Raw genomic sequence first — 18614 nt, forward strand, 5'->3', positions numbered from 1 at the left:
AACCCTACACAACATGGGGCTAATCTCATTACTGTGCCACTCAGGTGCTCCATATTTGTATTTTTATTACATGGTACATAGAAGGTGCTCAATAAATGTTTGTTGAACGAATAAATCATAGAACAAGTATTACTATGAAAATGTCAATTTTAGGTATGTTCTTCAACTTCCCTTTTTTTCTCTTAAGAAAAAAAATCAGCATATTTTCTAGGATTCTGACTTCATTTCCTTGTTTGACCTTAGGCTAGTTACTTAACATAGGTATCATTTTCTTCATCTATAAAGTTAAATCTGTCTTAATTATTGTGAGATGTAAAGAGGCAGTAGATATAAAATGATTGGCACCAAGGTTTCATTTTGTGTTAACTTCTCTACTCCATCCTCCTCTAACCCTGAAATAAAGTGTCAAAGACACATCAAATTACTGGCCTGATAAGAAAGTCAGGAAATTTCTAAGGTAGCCAGGGCCTTGATTTTCTCTTTTATAGAATGAATGAGCTTTACTTTTCAGTTCAGATTTTCCATGAATTCAGAAATCTGCCTTGCCAAGAGGTTAGATGCTAATACCACATTGTTATCTATAACCAGAAATAAAATAAACTCTGATTTCCTTCACAGAATAGGACCCCAAATTACAAATGAAAATAAGATTTGGCTCTTAAGAGAATTTTTATCAATCTAAAGAATTGGTGACCCTATTATTCTTAAGCAACAGAACGCCCCTCCTTTCACCCATCTCACACATTTAATCTCCTATGCACTAGCAGGGTTTCCCATTCACAACTCCACATGATGTACCTAAAAAGAAATCTAGGAATTTTAAGCAACGTAAGTAATTACAAATGGATCATGTGAAATGACTAAGATAATTGACACAATATTATGTCAAAACCTGACATTTGCTTGAATTTTTTTTCTTTCACATCCTGAAATACATCCAAGTCAACCAAACAAAGAACTAGCAAGATTGTACACAAGTCTCTGCATTTTCATAAATACTCAGTGTACGACTGCCACCTCGTGGTGGGATATAATCCTTGTATGGCCAAATATCCAAATAGCTAAATTGACCCAAGACAATGAAAAAACCAAGGGAACATTGTTTCTCTGCTGTTCACCAGTTATTGCAGGGAAATTTAAGAGCATACCCACCTTCACAGCTACATTATTTTCTTCAAATTCTGAAGAAGTCTATTGCAGGTGCCACATTAGTTAATCCCACAACCAAACCCAAACACCTCTCAACCACTTCAAAAACAAGTATAATTCTATTAATTTTAAAATTCATTTGCAATTAAAAAAGATTTCTCCAATAGGATGTTCTCACTTTCCAGTTTCATTTGATCTAAGTCTTGATTTTTACTTATGCATGAAAAACATTTTAAAGTGACAACCTTACAAAAAGTGTATATTATATGAAAATCTGACTTCAATTAGAACCAGTTACTAAATCCCAGCAATTTCCAGCGGTCTCTTCTATCTTACCCTTAGAGAATTATATATCACATTAATTGGTATTTTGTCACATAAAAAGACACCAGCGATGATTAATTGCATCCTTGGTGCTTTTGAGTTATGTCTTCTTCACGAGAGTGATTCAAATCACACCTCATTACCTTCCAGCAGGTACCCCTCTTGGTAACCTTCATAAAATCTCCTACCTTCCTGAACTTCTCCATTTGCTTGTAGAGGTCTGGATCAAGCTCCTGTGATACATCTTTCATCCATAATAATGCCCCTCTGTATTCTGTCCGGCACTGCTCCATGCGATTCACTGTCAGCCAGGTGTCTGAGATGGCCCGGTGCCGAAAAGTCTCCACTTCTTGGTGAAATCGACACAAAGGATTTCTCAAGGCCAACCTACACAAGAGGATAAAGCCATAATCTTGAAACTACGCAGGCAAGCAATTTGCATCCTTGACAGTTTAGCAATCTTAAAGTCATGAGCCTAGAGGAGTGCCTGGACTATATAGACAATGCTGTAGAAATATTTGATGGGTTATAATCGACATGGATGAACTGATGAGTCAACGAGAGATGACTACCCATGTATTGATCCTTTAGATTTCTGCTACTTAACTGGACCATTGGGAAGTATTTCCAACAGTATTGCTGGGGATAGTCTCATGACTGGGCAAAGAGTATTCATCTAGAGCTAGAACCAATCCTGAGTTAATGGAGAAAGGTCAAGGCATAATCATTTCCCATTTCTATTTTTGGCATTCCCTGTCTCTGCTCCTCTGAAACTGGCCCTTTAGGGAGAGATGATTAGGGTCTTCCTTGCTAGGTCATTTTAGATTACTCTCTTAAGTGCCAGGGCAATTTGCTGCTTGCTCTAACAGTCATGGAGAATGGAGCATGAACAGAAGCATTTGCTTTAAAAGATTTTATTAGGTGGTTTGTTTATTTATTTTAGAGATGGGGTGGAGAGCGAGCAGGGGGAGGGGCAGATGGAGAAGGAGAATGAGAATCTCAAGCAGACTCCATGCTGAACACAAAGCCTGATGTGGGGGTCAATCTCATCACCCTGAGACCATGACCTGAGCCAAAATCAAGAGTCAGACACTTAGCTGACTGAGCCACCCAGGTGCCCTGAACAGAAGCATTTTTAAATGGTCTAGGGAGAGAAGCACTGTGGATCTACATGTTAGGTACATTCGGATACATTATATGATTGATCCTTTTAGAGAAAACTTGAGGATCCTAGACCATAAATGAATGTATATCATACAATGAAGTGGATATAAAATCATTATAATATTAGCTGTAACATATCATTATTTATTTAGCAAAAAAAAGTTTCAGGCATATCAAACTTTGGATGAAATATTTATTTTGTAGGGGAGGGAAATACTGCTTCTTCCCTACCCAAAATGAGTAATGTCAGATAACTTACACTCTTAAAATATAGTTGTCTCCATGAAGTTGCAGGGCATAGGTTCAAAAAATGAAAATAAGATGAGTAGTTACATTTCAATTTATTTATTTATTTATTTCTAAAGATTTATTTATTTATTTATGAGAGAGAGAGAGAGAGAGAGAGAGAGAGAGGCAGAGACACAGGAGGAGGGAGAAGCAGGCTCCATGCAGGGAGCCCGATGTGGGACTTGATCCCGGGACTCCAGGATCGCGCCCTGGGCCAAAGGCAGGCGCTAAACCGCTGAGCCACCCAGGGATCCCCACATTTCAATTTAAATGCAAACATATCACGCTGAAGAGAACAGTAATGTTAGTGAGCTGAAGTCAGGGCTTGGCCACTCCACCTGGGTCTGCAGCGCCTGTGTACAGCACTGTAAGATTATAGATGGCACAAGAAACTATTTCAGAAAAAAAAAAAAAAAACCACCCTTTTATTATTTTCTCCCATTCTCCTCCTTTCTGTAAAGCACTGCTTTTAAATAGTCAGCTTTCTCTAAAAACAGTTTGCTCAAGTCATCCTACCTAAGTATTATAAGTGGTTTTATGACATATGGTGCCATCCAGTCAGCTTGTACTTTATCACCAATGGATTAAATTTAATACTCACCTTTCATCAAATTGAATGCACAGTTGTAGCAATGACTATGAAGTCAGGCAGTAAAACAAATGCTGGTATGAAGGTTTATAAAACTGAAGGCTTCTATTTAAAGAGAGAGAGAGAGAGAGTCCTCAGCTGTTCCCCTAAGGATCCTGTTCATTTCTGGACTTCTCTTTCTCTTTCTCTTCCCTTGGATCTTGCCAATTTTCCTAAACTGACTGAAAGAGAGTCTTGTGAATAAAATATTCTCGGTTTCTTTGACTGTGGTAAGGTTAGACAGAAACCTTTGAAGAGGTAATGACATGATGATAGATGTTAAGATTTTGAAGAAAAGGGGGTCCCTAGGTGGCTCAGCGGTTTAGTGCCTGCCTTCAGTCCAAGGCGTGATCCTGGAGCCCGGGGATTGAGTCCCACATTGGGCTCCCTGCATGGGGCCTGCTTCTCCCTCTGCCTGTGTCTCTGCTTCTCTCTCCCTCTCTCTCTCTCTCTCTCTCTGTGTCTCTCATGAATAAATAAATAAAATATTTTAAAAAAAGATTTTGAAGAAAAGAGAAAAAGCATATAAAATCCCCTCACTTTTTTCCTGTAACTTGCTTCATTTAAGATTAGAAAGGTGGGGCAGCCCGGATGGCTCAGCGGTTTAGCACCGCCTTCGGCCCAGGGCCTGATCCTGGGGACCCGGGATCCAGTCCCACATCGGGCTCCCTGCATGGAGCCTGCTCTCTCTCTCTCTCTCTCTGTCTCTCATGAGTAAATAAATAAATCTTAAAAAAAAAAAAAAAAAGATTAGAAAGGTGAAAACCTGTTCACTTGTGCTACCAGTGTCTGAATCTAGACCAAGATAAAACTTAATAACCAGAAATGTCAAGCTTCAGTGAAAGACTGGTGCACATTATCATAGATGAAAATCTACCCAAGGGTAATAATTAATAAAGTGCCTAAAGGTCTACTCCAAAGACATTTACCCTTTACTAGGAAAATGTGGAAGTGACCCAAGAAATAGAAGAGCTCGGGTTATATGTATTGTGGCATGCTCTGGAATACTATGCTATAGATGTTTTTAAAAATGTATACATGGACAATAAAAGGTATTATTGGTTATTTGGCTATTTGATCAAAAAATCAATTTGCTAAATAAATGATCAGTAAGCACTATAATTCAAAAACTGTATGGCACATGATGCTTTTTATATAAAAAATATATCCTGGCATATCCCAAATTACATCCATTTAAGATCTGAAAATTTATTTTTTTAATTTTAATTTTTTAAGATCTGAAAATTTAACTTCATGAGAGTTCTAGGTCATTCTACTGTCTTTATGTGTAGGAGGACTGGTTGGGATGTCATGTGCCTGGTCAGCAGCTGAGTGCTATGAAACCAGACCCATTTAACAGGAGGTCACCTTCCCAATTTTAAAGTTGTCCAAGCTGCATTAAATTCTGTATATAGAGCAGCTTGCTAATTTATAGTGGTGATACTTTTAAGTATCGTTTGCATTGTTTTTATTGATTTCTCCTACTGTTTTTGTTTCTATCCAAAGCTTAGATTATATAAATTCAAGGTACCTTATGTGTGCTCTGGTAGATAATTTGGTATACAACTCTGAAAGGGTGTAACTGGAGAGCCATATCATAAAATAATTATGCAATCAGTAATGGTAACTCTTATAGTGATTGTGTCCAGGGATTTGGCTTTGTTTCCCATAAACAGATGTAAGTTTTGGCATACTGGTATGTATAAGATTTTTTTCCCACTGAAATTAGTGATAATTATATGTTTAACATATGAGAATTTACCCTTTGAAAGACTGAAAACAAATTATCTTGGTAAGGTGGGGAAGTATATATGCATGGAAAATATCTACTAGTAAAATTTTAATTGCCTTTTAATTTTCTTTTGTGTTTTAATTTTTTTCCTCAATGAGTATTATTTTTACAAGGAAAAACGATTATAAATGAGATGAAAAGGTACAGTTGAAAACTATAAACAACACTTTTCTTGGGAAATGGATACAGAACTATTGAAAATGGTTTTGTTCAACTATGAAAGTTGGCACTGCCCACAAAGTTGAGGTCCAAATGTTATTAGGGAGAACCAATGAGCTCAGGAGTGGGATCACAGGAAACAACACAGTTGATCTCTTTCTTCTACTCCACCTTTCTCAGGATTTCATAGGAACATCTGCGCATCAGGCTGATGGCCTGTTCTCAGCCCACAGGGAAGGAAAGAAGGCAAAATTAGGAGAAGAAAATGTTGCACAATTTGAGTGAGATTTTTGTAGTCTGAACATTTTTGGGAACTACCTACACGCCTTATTTAGGTATAATCTTGCCTAATATTACGGAGTGGTATTTTGGGGCTTGTTAGTTATTGGGGGAGAAGGAACAGAGAAGCAGTGTCACTCTTCTCAGGCACAAAATGCAATAACTATGAGCAGGGGCTTCTGCTTATTCTACACCAACCATAAAAATGAGTCATGAGAGTGTTAAAAAGAAAATGTCACTCATCTGCCACAATTTCCTCTCTACCAGAGCTTCTCAAATTTAAATGTGCATCAAAATCAGGGATCTCATTAAAATGCAGATTTGGATTTAGCAGGGGTGGGATGGGGCCTAGATTCTGCATTTCTAACAAGCTTCTACAGGATGCTGCTGATGTTGCTGGTCCAGGGCCTTAGCAGAATGGTTCAGGGCATCATGAACACCACCTCTTCAAAGTTAATTGGCCCACAGAGAGCAGAGAAGGAACCCTTCCACCTGGTCTCATTAGGCTCCTGCTTAATCAGCTGTTGGAAGGGGACCAGACTGACTGCTTTGAGCAAAGCTGAAGGTCAAACATAAGCCTAGGCAGCACTCACAGTGACTGGTATATAGTTCCCTATAGACCAGGAGAAATACAAAACAAAAAAAAACAAAAAAAAAACTTAAAATTTAACAGGGAGGAAAAAATCATACATGTTATCTTAACCAGAGAGTTAAGAACAGACTAATAACTGAGAACAGAGTAGCTCCTCAGTCTCAGGCAAAGAGCTTTCCAGAGAACAAGAGAGTCCCCTCCATAGCCAGGTGTATCCCCGATTCTCTGCCAACCCCCCAAATGGAGCCCCAGTGAAGGCCACACACCTTTGCTGGGAAGAAAAGCAGAGAGCCTTTCCTGTGGCTTGCATCATCTTTCCTGCTCTGGTTTTATCTTGGAAGCCTTGGGATCGGAGAAATTTTCCCAGTTCGTTTTCTTCTTGAGACAAGACTGATGAAGAAAAGACCAAGAGGAGCCATGAACAATGAGCATTTTTATTACAGAGCAGAGAGAAGCACCAGAAGGTCCTCTCTCTTTTGGAGGCGAAGACGAGATGAAATTAAATCCACGTGGCAAGCTACAAGGTAAGCTCCCCACTCCCACCATTTAACTTTTATGCTGTCCCTCTGTTTACAAAAGGAGAGATCAAATTCACTTGAGTACGTCTGTCAGTGTGTTTGGTGCCCTGTAATCAGAACCAGAAAATGACCTCTGCACTGAAAAGCGAGCCGATAATGTGCTGCTTCAAGCTGAAATAAAAAAGTTGGGTTTGTCGAGTATGACTGTGGGAATCTTTTGTGGCTGCCTATAGTACAGAGCCAGTTTCCTCTGCTTATTCCTCTTGCTGACTTTTTGATCTCTGCTTTCTGAGTTACATTCTACTGGATTGTAAAGCAATTCCTCTAATTCATGACGTGGGTTTTTGGTTGGAAGTGGGAGTGGGGATTGAGGGTGGGAGGCAATCAGGTTGATGTCTCCGTGGGTTTTTTTCTTTTTTAGGTAGGCACCACAACAGGCATGGAGCCCAACATGGGGCTTGAACTCACGAACCTGAGATCAAGACATGAGCTGAAATCAAGAGTTAGATGCTTAACGGACTGAGCCTCCCAAGTACCCCTTGTCTTCACAGATTTTTTTAAATGCAGAGTTGGAACCATTATTGGTCATGCCTATTCTTGGCCTTATTTTTAAAGATAACCTCAGATAGCAATGCTGGTGAGCTAATGACTAGTACAAGCTTTCTGCAGATTCATTTGGCAGTAAACAAAATGTTACAGAATTCTATGTATCTTGGGGCACCTGGGTGGCTCAGTGGTTGAGCTTCTGCCTTTGGCTCAGGTCATGATCCTGGGGTCCTGGGATTGAGTACTGCATCAGGTTCCCCTCAGGGAGAGACTTCTGCCTATGTCTCTGCTGCTCTCTGTGTCTCTCATGAATGAATAAATAAAATCTTAAAAAAAAAAAAAGATTCCTATATATCTTTTGACAGTGCACTTCCACTGTCAAAATGGAATGTTCGGAGTACATTCCAGGGACACCTGGGTGGCTCAGCCGTTGAGCATCTACCTTTGGCTCAGCATGTAATTCTGGGTCCGGGATGGAGTTCCACATCAGGTTCCCTGTATGGAGCCTGCTTCTTCCTCTGCCTATGTCTCTGCCTCTCTCTCTGTATCTCATGAATAAATAAATAAAATCTTAAAAAAAAGGAGTACATTCCAAGGAATTAATTAAATGGGCACAAAGTTGCATATGGAAAGATAATCACAGCCTCAATATCTATAATAGCAAAACACCTTCTTTCTCTACACTGGGGACTGATTTATAAGTCCCATAAGACCTCGAGTAGGTCTTGAAACAATGAAACAGTGGGCTGTTACACAGCCACTGGCTCCCAGTCTACTTTTACTGACAGTTGAGCAAAGAATGACACTGAGCTTCCTAAATGTTTTCTAAACACAGCATTTCTATGGACTTACTTTATGCATTTACACATCATGTGTCTTTAAAAATGCTGCTTAAATGCTGCCAGAATTCTTGTCCTTTTTCTTTTTTTTTTCTTGTCCTTTTTCATAAACAATCCAGAATTCCATCAGAATCCATCCCATCTCTGACATAACCTCCCAACGATAGTATAGCCAGGAACCGCAAATCCAAAGGTGAAGGTTATATTTACTACTGCTTCCTTATTTATTTGTGACTGTAGTTCATACTAAACATACTAAACATTCCAGAGGAAGAGGCTTTCCTGCCTGGGAAATAAATGACCACCCTCTTTCCTCTCTGCCCTCAAGAATCAAGTTCACTAGTCAAAGTCTAGCTCAAAGACTGTGAAGTAGCTGACCCCTGTTTCTCTGATAGCAGTGCCCTCTCGGCATCTAGTATTAGGGTGTTTGTGGGTAAGGCATGTGTCTGTCTATTCCATGAGATTAACTTTCTCAGGACAGGGACTTCATCCAACTCTGGATTCCCCAAGCTGAGCATAAAGTCTTATTCAGGGAATTGTTAAATGCTTGTAAAATTAAATTAACTATAATTTTTGCCTTAGTTTCCTCATATATTTTATTCCCCCACCACCTCCTATCCCACTTTATTTCACTTTAAGTGCTTATTTGATATTTATGCCATGATTCTATGTAGATTTTTTTAAAAGCCCTATAATTATAAATTTTGTTTTTTAATACCTTCTATTCCTTCTCTCTACTTACTAATAAGGCACTCATTCAGCTCCACAATGAATATGTCCCTATTAAGAGCAATTTCACATTTTTGTTCATAATAGCATGAGGCTACAGTCACCTTTTTTTTTTTTTACCTTGAAGTCTCAAGTCACATACAAATGAACACATTTAGCTTAAGGCTAGGAAGAAACCAATTCATGGCACCTACATGGTTATACAGTTGGTGAAATGTACTCTTTCCTAAAAATGTCTAAATAGGTTGAAGCATTTGAAAAATTATTTTTTGTTATTTTATGCACTTGAAGATTAAACTTGGGTGGGAAACACGTTTCCTTTAAGAGCTGGTCTCTAATTAATTGTCAGTGTTGCTCAGAGGGAGGTGGAAAACATGTAAGCCTCATCAGACTCCAGCTTGGGTTACTAAGTGATGACTGTCATTTTCTGAGAAAGAACGTTCATTGTTTAATTTTAACTTTAAAATTCAAATACTGAAATTAATTTATATAAGTTTAAAATTCAGGTGCAACACAGATATCAGATGACTTGCTGGTTTCCACTAAAAAGGTTTAACTTAACTGAGACTTAAGAATTCAGACACACACTGAATCCTGATTAGATTTTCAGATGTATCCTAAAAAGGTAACTAAAGAATTATAAAACCAATTAGCTTGGCAGTATTAATTCACTCAGCACAGATTTATGGATGATCTACTACATGCTAAACACTGTTCTTGCCACTGGTAATATAAAGATGGACAAGACACACAGGTCCCTGATTTTATGGAGATTTCGTTTGTGTAACAGAAGACAAAATTATTTTAATCACAAACACAAAACACAAAAAGAAAAATACCAGATAGAGCAATAAGAGAAGGGGATTGAGAGAAGCTGCACTGGGCTGGGTGGTCAGAAAAAGCCTCTCTGAGCAGGTGACCATTAAGCTGAGCACTGAATGGCAAGAAGGGCCACCTGTGAGATGATTAGGCCAGTGACATTCCAGACAGAGGAAACAGTGAGTGCAAGGGGTGGCATTTGGGTAAGGGCAAAAGTGGCTGGAGATGTGCACTGGGCCAGATCATATAGGAATTTTTTTAAAAGATTTTATTTATTTATTCATGAGACACACACACACACACACACACACACACACACACACACACACAGGCAGAGACACAGGCAGAGGGAGAAGCAGGCTCCATGCAGGAAGCCCGATGTGAGACTCGATCCCAGGACTCCAGGATCACACCCTGGGCCGAAAGCAGGCATTCAACTGCTAAGCCACCCGGGCGTCCCATCATGTAGGAATTTATAGACCATGGAATGGAAGTCTGGATCTCACCTTAGGTTCTACTGGAAGCTTTACAGCAGAAGCAATATGATCCAATGTACATTTTTAAAGCTTTTTATTTTGCAATCATTTTAGGCTTATAGAAAAACTGTCAATAGAATACAGAGTTCCTATATACCCTTCTTCAGCTTCCCCTAACATTAACATCTTATATAACCATGGTACAATTATCAAAACTAGGAAATTAACATTGGCACAATATTATTAACTAAACCATAACCTTATTTGAATTTTATTAGTTTTCCCACTACTATCTCTTTTCTTCTAAGATCTAATCCAGTATCCAATGTTGGGTTGTCAAGATCTTAGTCCTCTTCAATTTGGGACAGTTTCTTACCCTTTCTGGTTTTCATGACCTTTGTGCCCTTTAGGAGTACTGGTTAGGTATGTATAGAATGCACCTCAATTTGGGTTTGTCCTATTTCTCACAATTAGACTGGGGTTGCAGGTTTTTGGGGAAGGAAACCACAGAAGTGAAGTGGTCTTAGTGCATGATATCAGGGCTACATGATACCAACACACATTATCACGAGTGATGTCAATCTCGATCACCTGATTCAGGTGGTGTCTTGAGTTACTCCACTGTAAAATTATGATTTCTCCCTTTTGTAATTATTAAAAATCTTGGAGAAAAATATATGACGCTATGGAAATATCCAGTTTTTCCTCAAACTTTCACTCACTAATTGTGCCATCTTCCAGTGAACCTTGTCTGCCACAATTCTTACTGCGGTATTTGCCTAATAGCAATTTTGTGGTTTCCTCATTCTTTCTATATTTATTAGCAGGAATTATTTTATAAGGAAGAGTTTCTTCTCTCCTGTTTGTCTATTTCCACATGGACTTCCTGGATACTTTATGAGTTATAATCCGATATACTATTGTTATTTATTTTGTTGCACAAATTGCTCTAGCTTAGATCATTGGGACTTTGATTATGGTGTAGATAGTGGACTGGAGAGGGAAGGAAGATCATTTAAGTAGCTGATACAGCAAATCACGTAGGAAAGTGATGGTAGTGGCATGAACTAAGGTAGTTAATAGCAGAGATGGAGAGAGAAAGGAATCTCTGAAAGCTATTCAGGCAACAAAATGGAGAAACATTTAAGATTGATTAGAAATGTGGGACAGAGATATGATGGAAGATGTGTGTCATGTGTCTTAATTTCCTCAGAACTCAAGACAATGGAGTTATAGCCCTGGAAAACTCTAAGCTCAAGTACTTAGTAAACAGGAACAAAGAAAACATATGAAATTCTGCCTCTAAGCCCTTGGATTTTGTACTTCCCCACAATAGTACTAATAAAACATTAATGAAGGAAAATTACCGATTATTACTTTGTGATTATTGGAAAGAGGTCTAGCAGCAGTCAGAAATGGAAAAACTTGTTCTAGTCTCAGAAATACAGAAATTATACTACTAAATACTATTATACTATTAAAGGACCTACAAATGGAAATTTTAAAACATACTAAAAAACAACTTGCTATTTAGCATTTGAGAGATAACTGTTGGTAATAACTTTAAGGCAGAGTGTTGTTCCCCAATAACCCAATCACCAACTTAGAAAATGCTCATGAAGAAGAGCTTTTAACAAAATATAGTTAATAAATTACCTGTATGTGCTTTCTGTCTCCATTTTAAGAGGACTAGAACTGGATATGAGAGCCAGGGCAATCAAATAAAAACAACCCAAACCCACAGATACAACTGAGAAAACGTTTTTACAATTAAGAAGATAAATCACATGTACTTACCACAGGAGGCCCAAAATAAAGTTCTTATTATTACAGTTACTTGCACTGAGTGATAAACAACTTATATAAAGGATTTCTCTTAAAATTATTAGACACCCTCCTTCCCATCAATTAAAGAGCAAAGGCAGAAATTCCTAAATAGTAATTTCCTTGTCTTACTTCTTAAATATATGAAATGATACATTAAGGTAAAATACCATATTTCTTACTCTTTATTTGATCAATATTCATATATAGGGCATACTTACAACATATTCTCTTTTGATAGAGTACAATTGCTTTAGACAAGTCCAAACAGGTTCTCTGAATTGAGTGAAACAGCTATAATAAAAACACAAAATGCTAAATTAAAACAGACAGCAGTGAAATAAAAATTATTATACTGATCATAACCATAGTGTTTGATTTGCCCACTAACAACAAGATCACAAGCATAAGTATGCTTAGTGTTATGTGGTGTATTGCACAGGAACTGTGACCAAAGTCTTTAAATATTCTCCTATTAATCTATATTTATTGGAATGCATCATCTCTGTGATTTAAATTAAAATCTGGAGAACACTGATTTCCTCCAGATTATTGAAATAATAGATGAAAAAACAGAAATCCTAAATGAAGGGCCCAAATAGAGGACTTGGTAAGCCAGAGACCCAATCCAATTTTCATTCATAATTTGCTTCTTTAACCACTTGTTATCTTTTTTTTTCAATGTAGGATCCCTCAATTAAGAATCATATTTAAAACAGAACATTCACATATTTTTATGATCCTAATGCATTTTATGGTATGCTTAAACAACTCTATAAAGAACAAACAAAAATCAATTAGTTGAATGTCCCATTTAGAAGACATCTGGTAAAATGGAGTTTAGCTAGCAGTCCTCATCACTCCTTATTTTCCCAATGATTTCATAACATATATAGAGAAGAAACCTAATACAATGCCAAAGCCATAACGGAAGAAACTAAGGGAAAAACAAGTGGGCTATATACTAAGAAGATTCTAACTAGATATTAATTAACCATGATCCTGGTCTTTGCTTTACAAACCCAGACAAGCTCAAGAGAAGATCAAACAGATAATGTATACTTTCTCTACCTTCCACCCACCAGCCCAGAGACCACAGCTGGTATCAGAAAACCTGGCAAACATTCTGTTTCTTAAGAGCCATCTAAGGAGGCAAAGTATGGCTTTCCCCCTCTCTCTTTTAGCTTATAGGCCATGGTGATGTAATAGTTCTATCTTGGTATTATGAAGCACTTCACTATTTGAGTTAAAACAGATGATCTACTTCACAATAAATATGACCAATTATCTAATAAAAATAGATGCCTGCATATATACTTAAAATATTAAAAACCATTCCCAGAAATGCCTAATATCATAAAACTTGGTCATGAGGAATATAAATTTTGTTAAATCTCACTTCATTACTCTGTATCTTCTACCTACTCAGAAAAAAGAAGGAAAAAAAAAACCCTTGACCATAAAACAAAACAGAAAACCACTGGTCTGAATCTCTTCCCTAATAAATGCTTGATATCAAAATCATGTGTCACAAGCCAACAACACGTAGTAATTCCTGACTATAGGAGCAAGGAAGTTCAAAAAGTATGTTTGGGAGCTGTTCTGTTGTCACTGTTAATTTTTTTAAAAACTGAGGTGTAAGTTAAAGACAATAAAATGCACACCTCCGGAATGTTCCAGCCTGTAGGTTTATCATGGCATACACTCTTGTAACCACACCCAAAACTAAGAAACCATGGACCATCTACTCTGCTGTGGCAACTACTAAAAGACCTGTCATTGCAGGTTAGTTTTGTCCTTGCACTTATGAGTTATTTTTGAGAAAATGATTTTATTAACAACCAATTTTGACACATAGTTAAATTTAGTGCAACATTTGTATATTAACTTCCCAACAGATTATAGTAGAATCTGACCACTATTATAACTGGCACATAAACTTTTCCTGTGCTGGCGGAATAAATTTGTTTCATAAGCTAATCCTTTGTGGATAACTTAGGGTAAGAACACATCAAAATGGTCTGCACATCGTTTACATGTGTTTTATTGATGGAATCCATTCTCTATAAACTTCAACACTAGTTTAAACATTCCTGCAACAAAAACCTCATTCATGTAATATTACTAGTCACAGCTAAGTACTTTGCATGTCATGTGCTTAGGACAGCAACTATTCTGATTAAAGTACAGTTGGTTCAGTAAAAATACTGTAAGAGCCTAAGCATAAATATAAAATTACTGTATTGTGTTTAATGAAGTAATAATTATATGTTAAATTCCTTTCTGAATAATCCCTATATTTGCTATGTTGTTAAAAAGAAAATATAAAGGTACAAGACAGGAAAAGCATATGCAACTTAAAATCATTTCAATTGTATGAAGAACAATAAAATCAAAACAGATGTCTCCTGGTTCCACTTTTCTCCCTCATAGCAATCTCTGTTAGAACATCCCTATGAAACCCAGCTTCAGTTTGAATAATTGCATTGACAGGGGAAAGGGTTGGGAATGAATATTAATTGCATTAACATGTACACGGATTCAGTTAGTATTTACTGAATGGGTACTGATTAGAATACTGTGGTGAATAAGGCTGATACGGATCTCCTAGTGGAGGGAGGTTGGACAAACACATAAACACATGAGATAATTCCATGGGAGGTACATACTGTGAATAGGGGCCCTGGGTCTGGTTCTTCCCTCAGATGCATAGAATGAATTATCCTTTATCCAAATGACAGACCTTTCTATCAATCAACAATTAATATAACTCCCCTCAAATCTCTCTGTTCCAGTATTACCATGGTTTCTACCATCCTGGCTGCCCTTCTCAGAAAGCCTTTTGAAACCCTGAGATTTTTACTGTAAAATGTTCATTAACTTTATTTTTTTATAATAAATTTATTTTTTATTGGTGTTCAATTTACCAACTTACAGAATAACACCCAGTGCTCATCCTGTCAAGTGTCCCCCTCAGTGCCCGTCACCCATTCACCCCAGTCCCGCCCTCCTCCCCTTCCAACACCCCTAGTTCGTTTCCCAGAGTTAGGAGTCTTTATGTTCTGTCTCCCTTTCTGATATTTCCCACACACTTCTTCTCCCTTTCATTAACTTTAGCTTATATGTTAAATGTAGACATCATTTTCAAGTCTTATCAGGCCATGTAACATATTATTTCTCATGGAAGTGGTAAGTATGCTTCTTAAATTTTAATCTAAACTATTGGCAGAATGTTCTGCAAGATGGGATTAGTGGGCCTTCTACCAGTTATGGAAGTATCTGGGAATCAACCAGATAGGAATTCAGCTTACTGTATGATTAACTAGTCTAACTAAATATCTGCTTAGTAAATTCATTCTAGAATATTCCAGAGTTCAATACCAAGTTTATTAGACTCTGCTTTCCAGGGTCTTGTGCTATCATCCTTCCTTTTATTTTTAAAAAAATATAAGCATTTACCTGACCCTAGTGTTGACATCCCCTGCAATGGCTCTTTGATTGCATTAATTTTTTTCAACAAACATATATTGAGAATTTACCACATGCAATGCATTAAAGTACTTACAAAACAAATTAACTAAGGTATGCTGGTGGTTACGTGAGAATTAATAGTTTTTTTAAAAATATGCCAGGAATGAATTTACCTCATCTTATATTTTTTCCCTCATGAACTATTTGTTTGCAACAGGTTTTCTTTTTTTTTTTTTAACGATTTTATTTGTTTATTCATGAGGGACACACAGAGAGAGAGGCAGAGACACAGGCAGAAGGAGAAGCAGGCTCCCTGCAGGGAGACCGAGGCAGACTCGATCCCAGGATCTCGGGATCACGACCCAAGCCAAAGGCAGACGCTCAACCACTGAGCCACCCAGGAGTCCCATGCAACATGTTTTCTTTTTTTGTTTTTGTTTCTGTGTTTTTTCGCAACATGTTTTCAAACATAAAACACACTCTAGGACTGTGACCCTAGCGAGAGGGCTATGCTGGAACAATAAGAACTCACCTCCAGCTTGGCATCTAGGTCCGCATCAGAGGCAACAACATGCTCATCTTCCTTCTTCCCTGTGGCTTTAATAAAGGCCTGCTTCGTTTCCCAATACTTCTGCTGCATCTTATTTACTACTGACTTATCTTGAGTATATCGATCCTGTAAGTCCCAGGGGTAACTGCTAAAAACCCATTTAAAGAGGTATTTTATTCAGGACTTTCATAAAGATGAAGCTATTTCACTGTGAACTAATTTATCTAAACATTGTATTATACAACATGAATAAAGTTACCTTCTTATGTGGTTAATACACCAAAAAAGTTAACCAACTCTAAGTTATTCTGAAACCTTAAAAGTTAGTGAGGAAATCAAGTAGCTTTTGCAGGAAATCAAGAAAGTAAAGCTTGAAAAGTTTGGCTCTTAGCAGGGTGGACACACCCCTTTTCTACATGGAGAAAATGAGCCAAACGAGGTAGGGTATCTGGCTCAAGTAGCCCGGGGAGTCAGAGATAAAGCCCGACACCAATGTTTTCTCTACTCCAGCATTCCGGCCAACACTGAAGTGATGGCAGAGGAGTAGAGATAAGGGGGTGAAAAATAGCATGTTTAAAATCTGTCCTAGAGGTACCTAAAACAGTCAAACTCTTATAGTCAGAGAGTAGAATGGCGGTTACCATAAGCTGGGTGGGGTGAGGGGGAATGGGAAACTCTTAATGAAGGAGTGTAAGGTCTCAATTATACAAGATGAGTGAATTCTAGAGATCTGCTGTACACACTGCACCTATAGTTAATGATACCATTATGTACACTTAGAAATTTGTTAAAAGGGCAGATTTCATGTAGTCTTACTACAATCAAATGAAATTTTAAAAAATTCTTTTTTGAAAAATCTGTTACCAATTTCTGATAACAGAAATTGAATTCTTAAACATAAACGTTTCAAATACAGATAGGAGGAAGCCATTCTTCAGGAAGGACAGAGTAAAGATCAAATTAAAACATATGTAAGGAAGAAAACAGAAAAAAATTGAGAATGAAATAGAATTTTGTGACAGACCAGAACACCTCAAATATTGACAGAAATGTTGCCATTAATGCTCCATTCATCCCCCTTTGTCTACACCCTTCTCTGGTCTAGAGTTCCTGTTCCATAGGTCAACATTGGACCCCTGGTTTTTGCTCTCTGCAGACATGTACCTTCTCCTATTTCATCCACCCTATCATCACTCAAAATGCATCAGACCGGAGTCCTAAAACACAAGTTGCTTTATACCACTGTATATAAATACCTGTACCTTGAAACTTAATGATTTATACTCTCCTTCCAGATAATATTTATAATTTTCAACCACACATTTATTCTTAAAAAGTCAGAATGGGTTTCAAAATAACTTCTTTATAAAGGTTATCAATAGAGAAGTAGGATTTGGGGGATTGTCATGGTTTCTGCATTTAAAAGTTGTTTTTTTTTTTTAACAAAAGTGTATAGACTTGTCAAATCACTTTGCTGTACACCTGAAACTAATGTCACATTGTGTCAGCTATATTCTAATTAAAACAAAAAGTTGTAACTGTGAGCTCACCTCAGAGAAAATAAGTGGAAAAAATATATAACTTTTATGTAAAAGAGAGAATAATCTCTCTTTATAATATGTGCATTAAAAGACTGGAAGGATATAACCTCTAAAACTGTGGTTATTTTAGGGAAATAGAATTTTTAGGAGTGGGGAATAGAGTGGACTTCTTTATATTGTATCTTTTATTTATTTACTTATTTTTGGTGAAAGGTCATGGATTAACAGAGAAAAAAAATCCATTTTGAAAACAAAAAACAAAGGGACTTCAGAGATCTGGTGACCATCCCTCACCTTCCTGTCATTTAACAAACGAGATATTTTAGGTTTCAAAAGCTTAAGAATTCTGCCCAAAATCATCCAGGATTAAAATCCAGTCCTGTTAATCCCAGTCAGTGCTCATTTCAATGTTCTCTGCAGCCCCTACATTTCAGCAGTAGGCAACAAAGTGGCAGAGTAAGTGAGAGAAAGACTTTGGAAAAGGGCCCACTTCTCAGGGCTCCCCCATCTCTCTTAGGTGGGTGACAACCGACTTTCTTAGCCTGCTATCAGGATATGACAGCCATTATGAGGGTCACAGGATGGGGCCACCCCTTTGTCTTAATGAGGTAAGATGGTACAATTATAAAAAGAGTCTGACAACTTTTAGTTAGAGACCTGTCAAATGGGGATACTCAGGGAAACTAAATCCCTTAGCCATTTATTAATTACCTTTTAAAACTCATTACATTTTAAGACTTGCAAAAATTCTCTTAAAGTTTGTCACTTGATATTACAGAGGCCTTAGGCCTGATTACTTCTTTACTGATAGAGGAGGGATAAAAAAGTAAATTCCTTATTATAGCTAATTGTACAATTGAAACATGAAAATATATATCTCATTTTTTCATGCTACAAACTAGAGATAAAACATGACAAGATCAGCT

The 18614-nt window shown here is 37.4% G+C and overlaps 1 protein-coding gene across 28 annotated transcripts in view; it reads right to left on the reverse strand.

The window, feature by feature from the left end:
* ICA1 (islet cell autoantigen 1) overlaps window positions 1–18614 on the reverse strand; it is a 142782-nt gene that overhangs the window by 103141 nt on the left and 21027 nt on the right. For 21 of the 28 annotated variants that reach the window (XR_003145611.3, XR_003145612.3, XR_007402023.1 and 18 more), the window contains 4 exons: window positions 16130–16295; window positions 12348–12420; window positions 6642–6765; window positions 1662–1860 (listed from right to left, as the gene is read on the reverse strand). Coding sequence is in view for 25 of the 28 variants with exons in the window: in XM_025471223.3 (XP_025327008.1) it covers window positions 1662–1860; window positions 6642–6765; window positions 12348–12420; window positions 16130–16295 (562 nt within the window). In the remaining 3 variants the exon portion in view is untranslated. The remainder of the gene's footprint in view (window positions 1–1661; window positions 1861–6641; window positions 6766–12347; window positions 12421–16129; window positions 16296–18614) is intronic. The other 7 variants (XM_049093634.1, XM_049093630.1, XM_025471238.3 and 4 more) reach the window with 1 other exon arrangement.

The sequence above is a fragment of the Canis lupus genome, chromosome 14, assembly GCF_003254725.2.
Source record: "Canis lupus dingo isolate Sandy chromosome 14, ASM325472v2, whole genome shotgun sequence".
NCBI classification, from domain to species: Eukaryota; Metazoa; Chordata; class Mammalia; order Carnivora; family Canidae; genus Canis; species Canis lupus.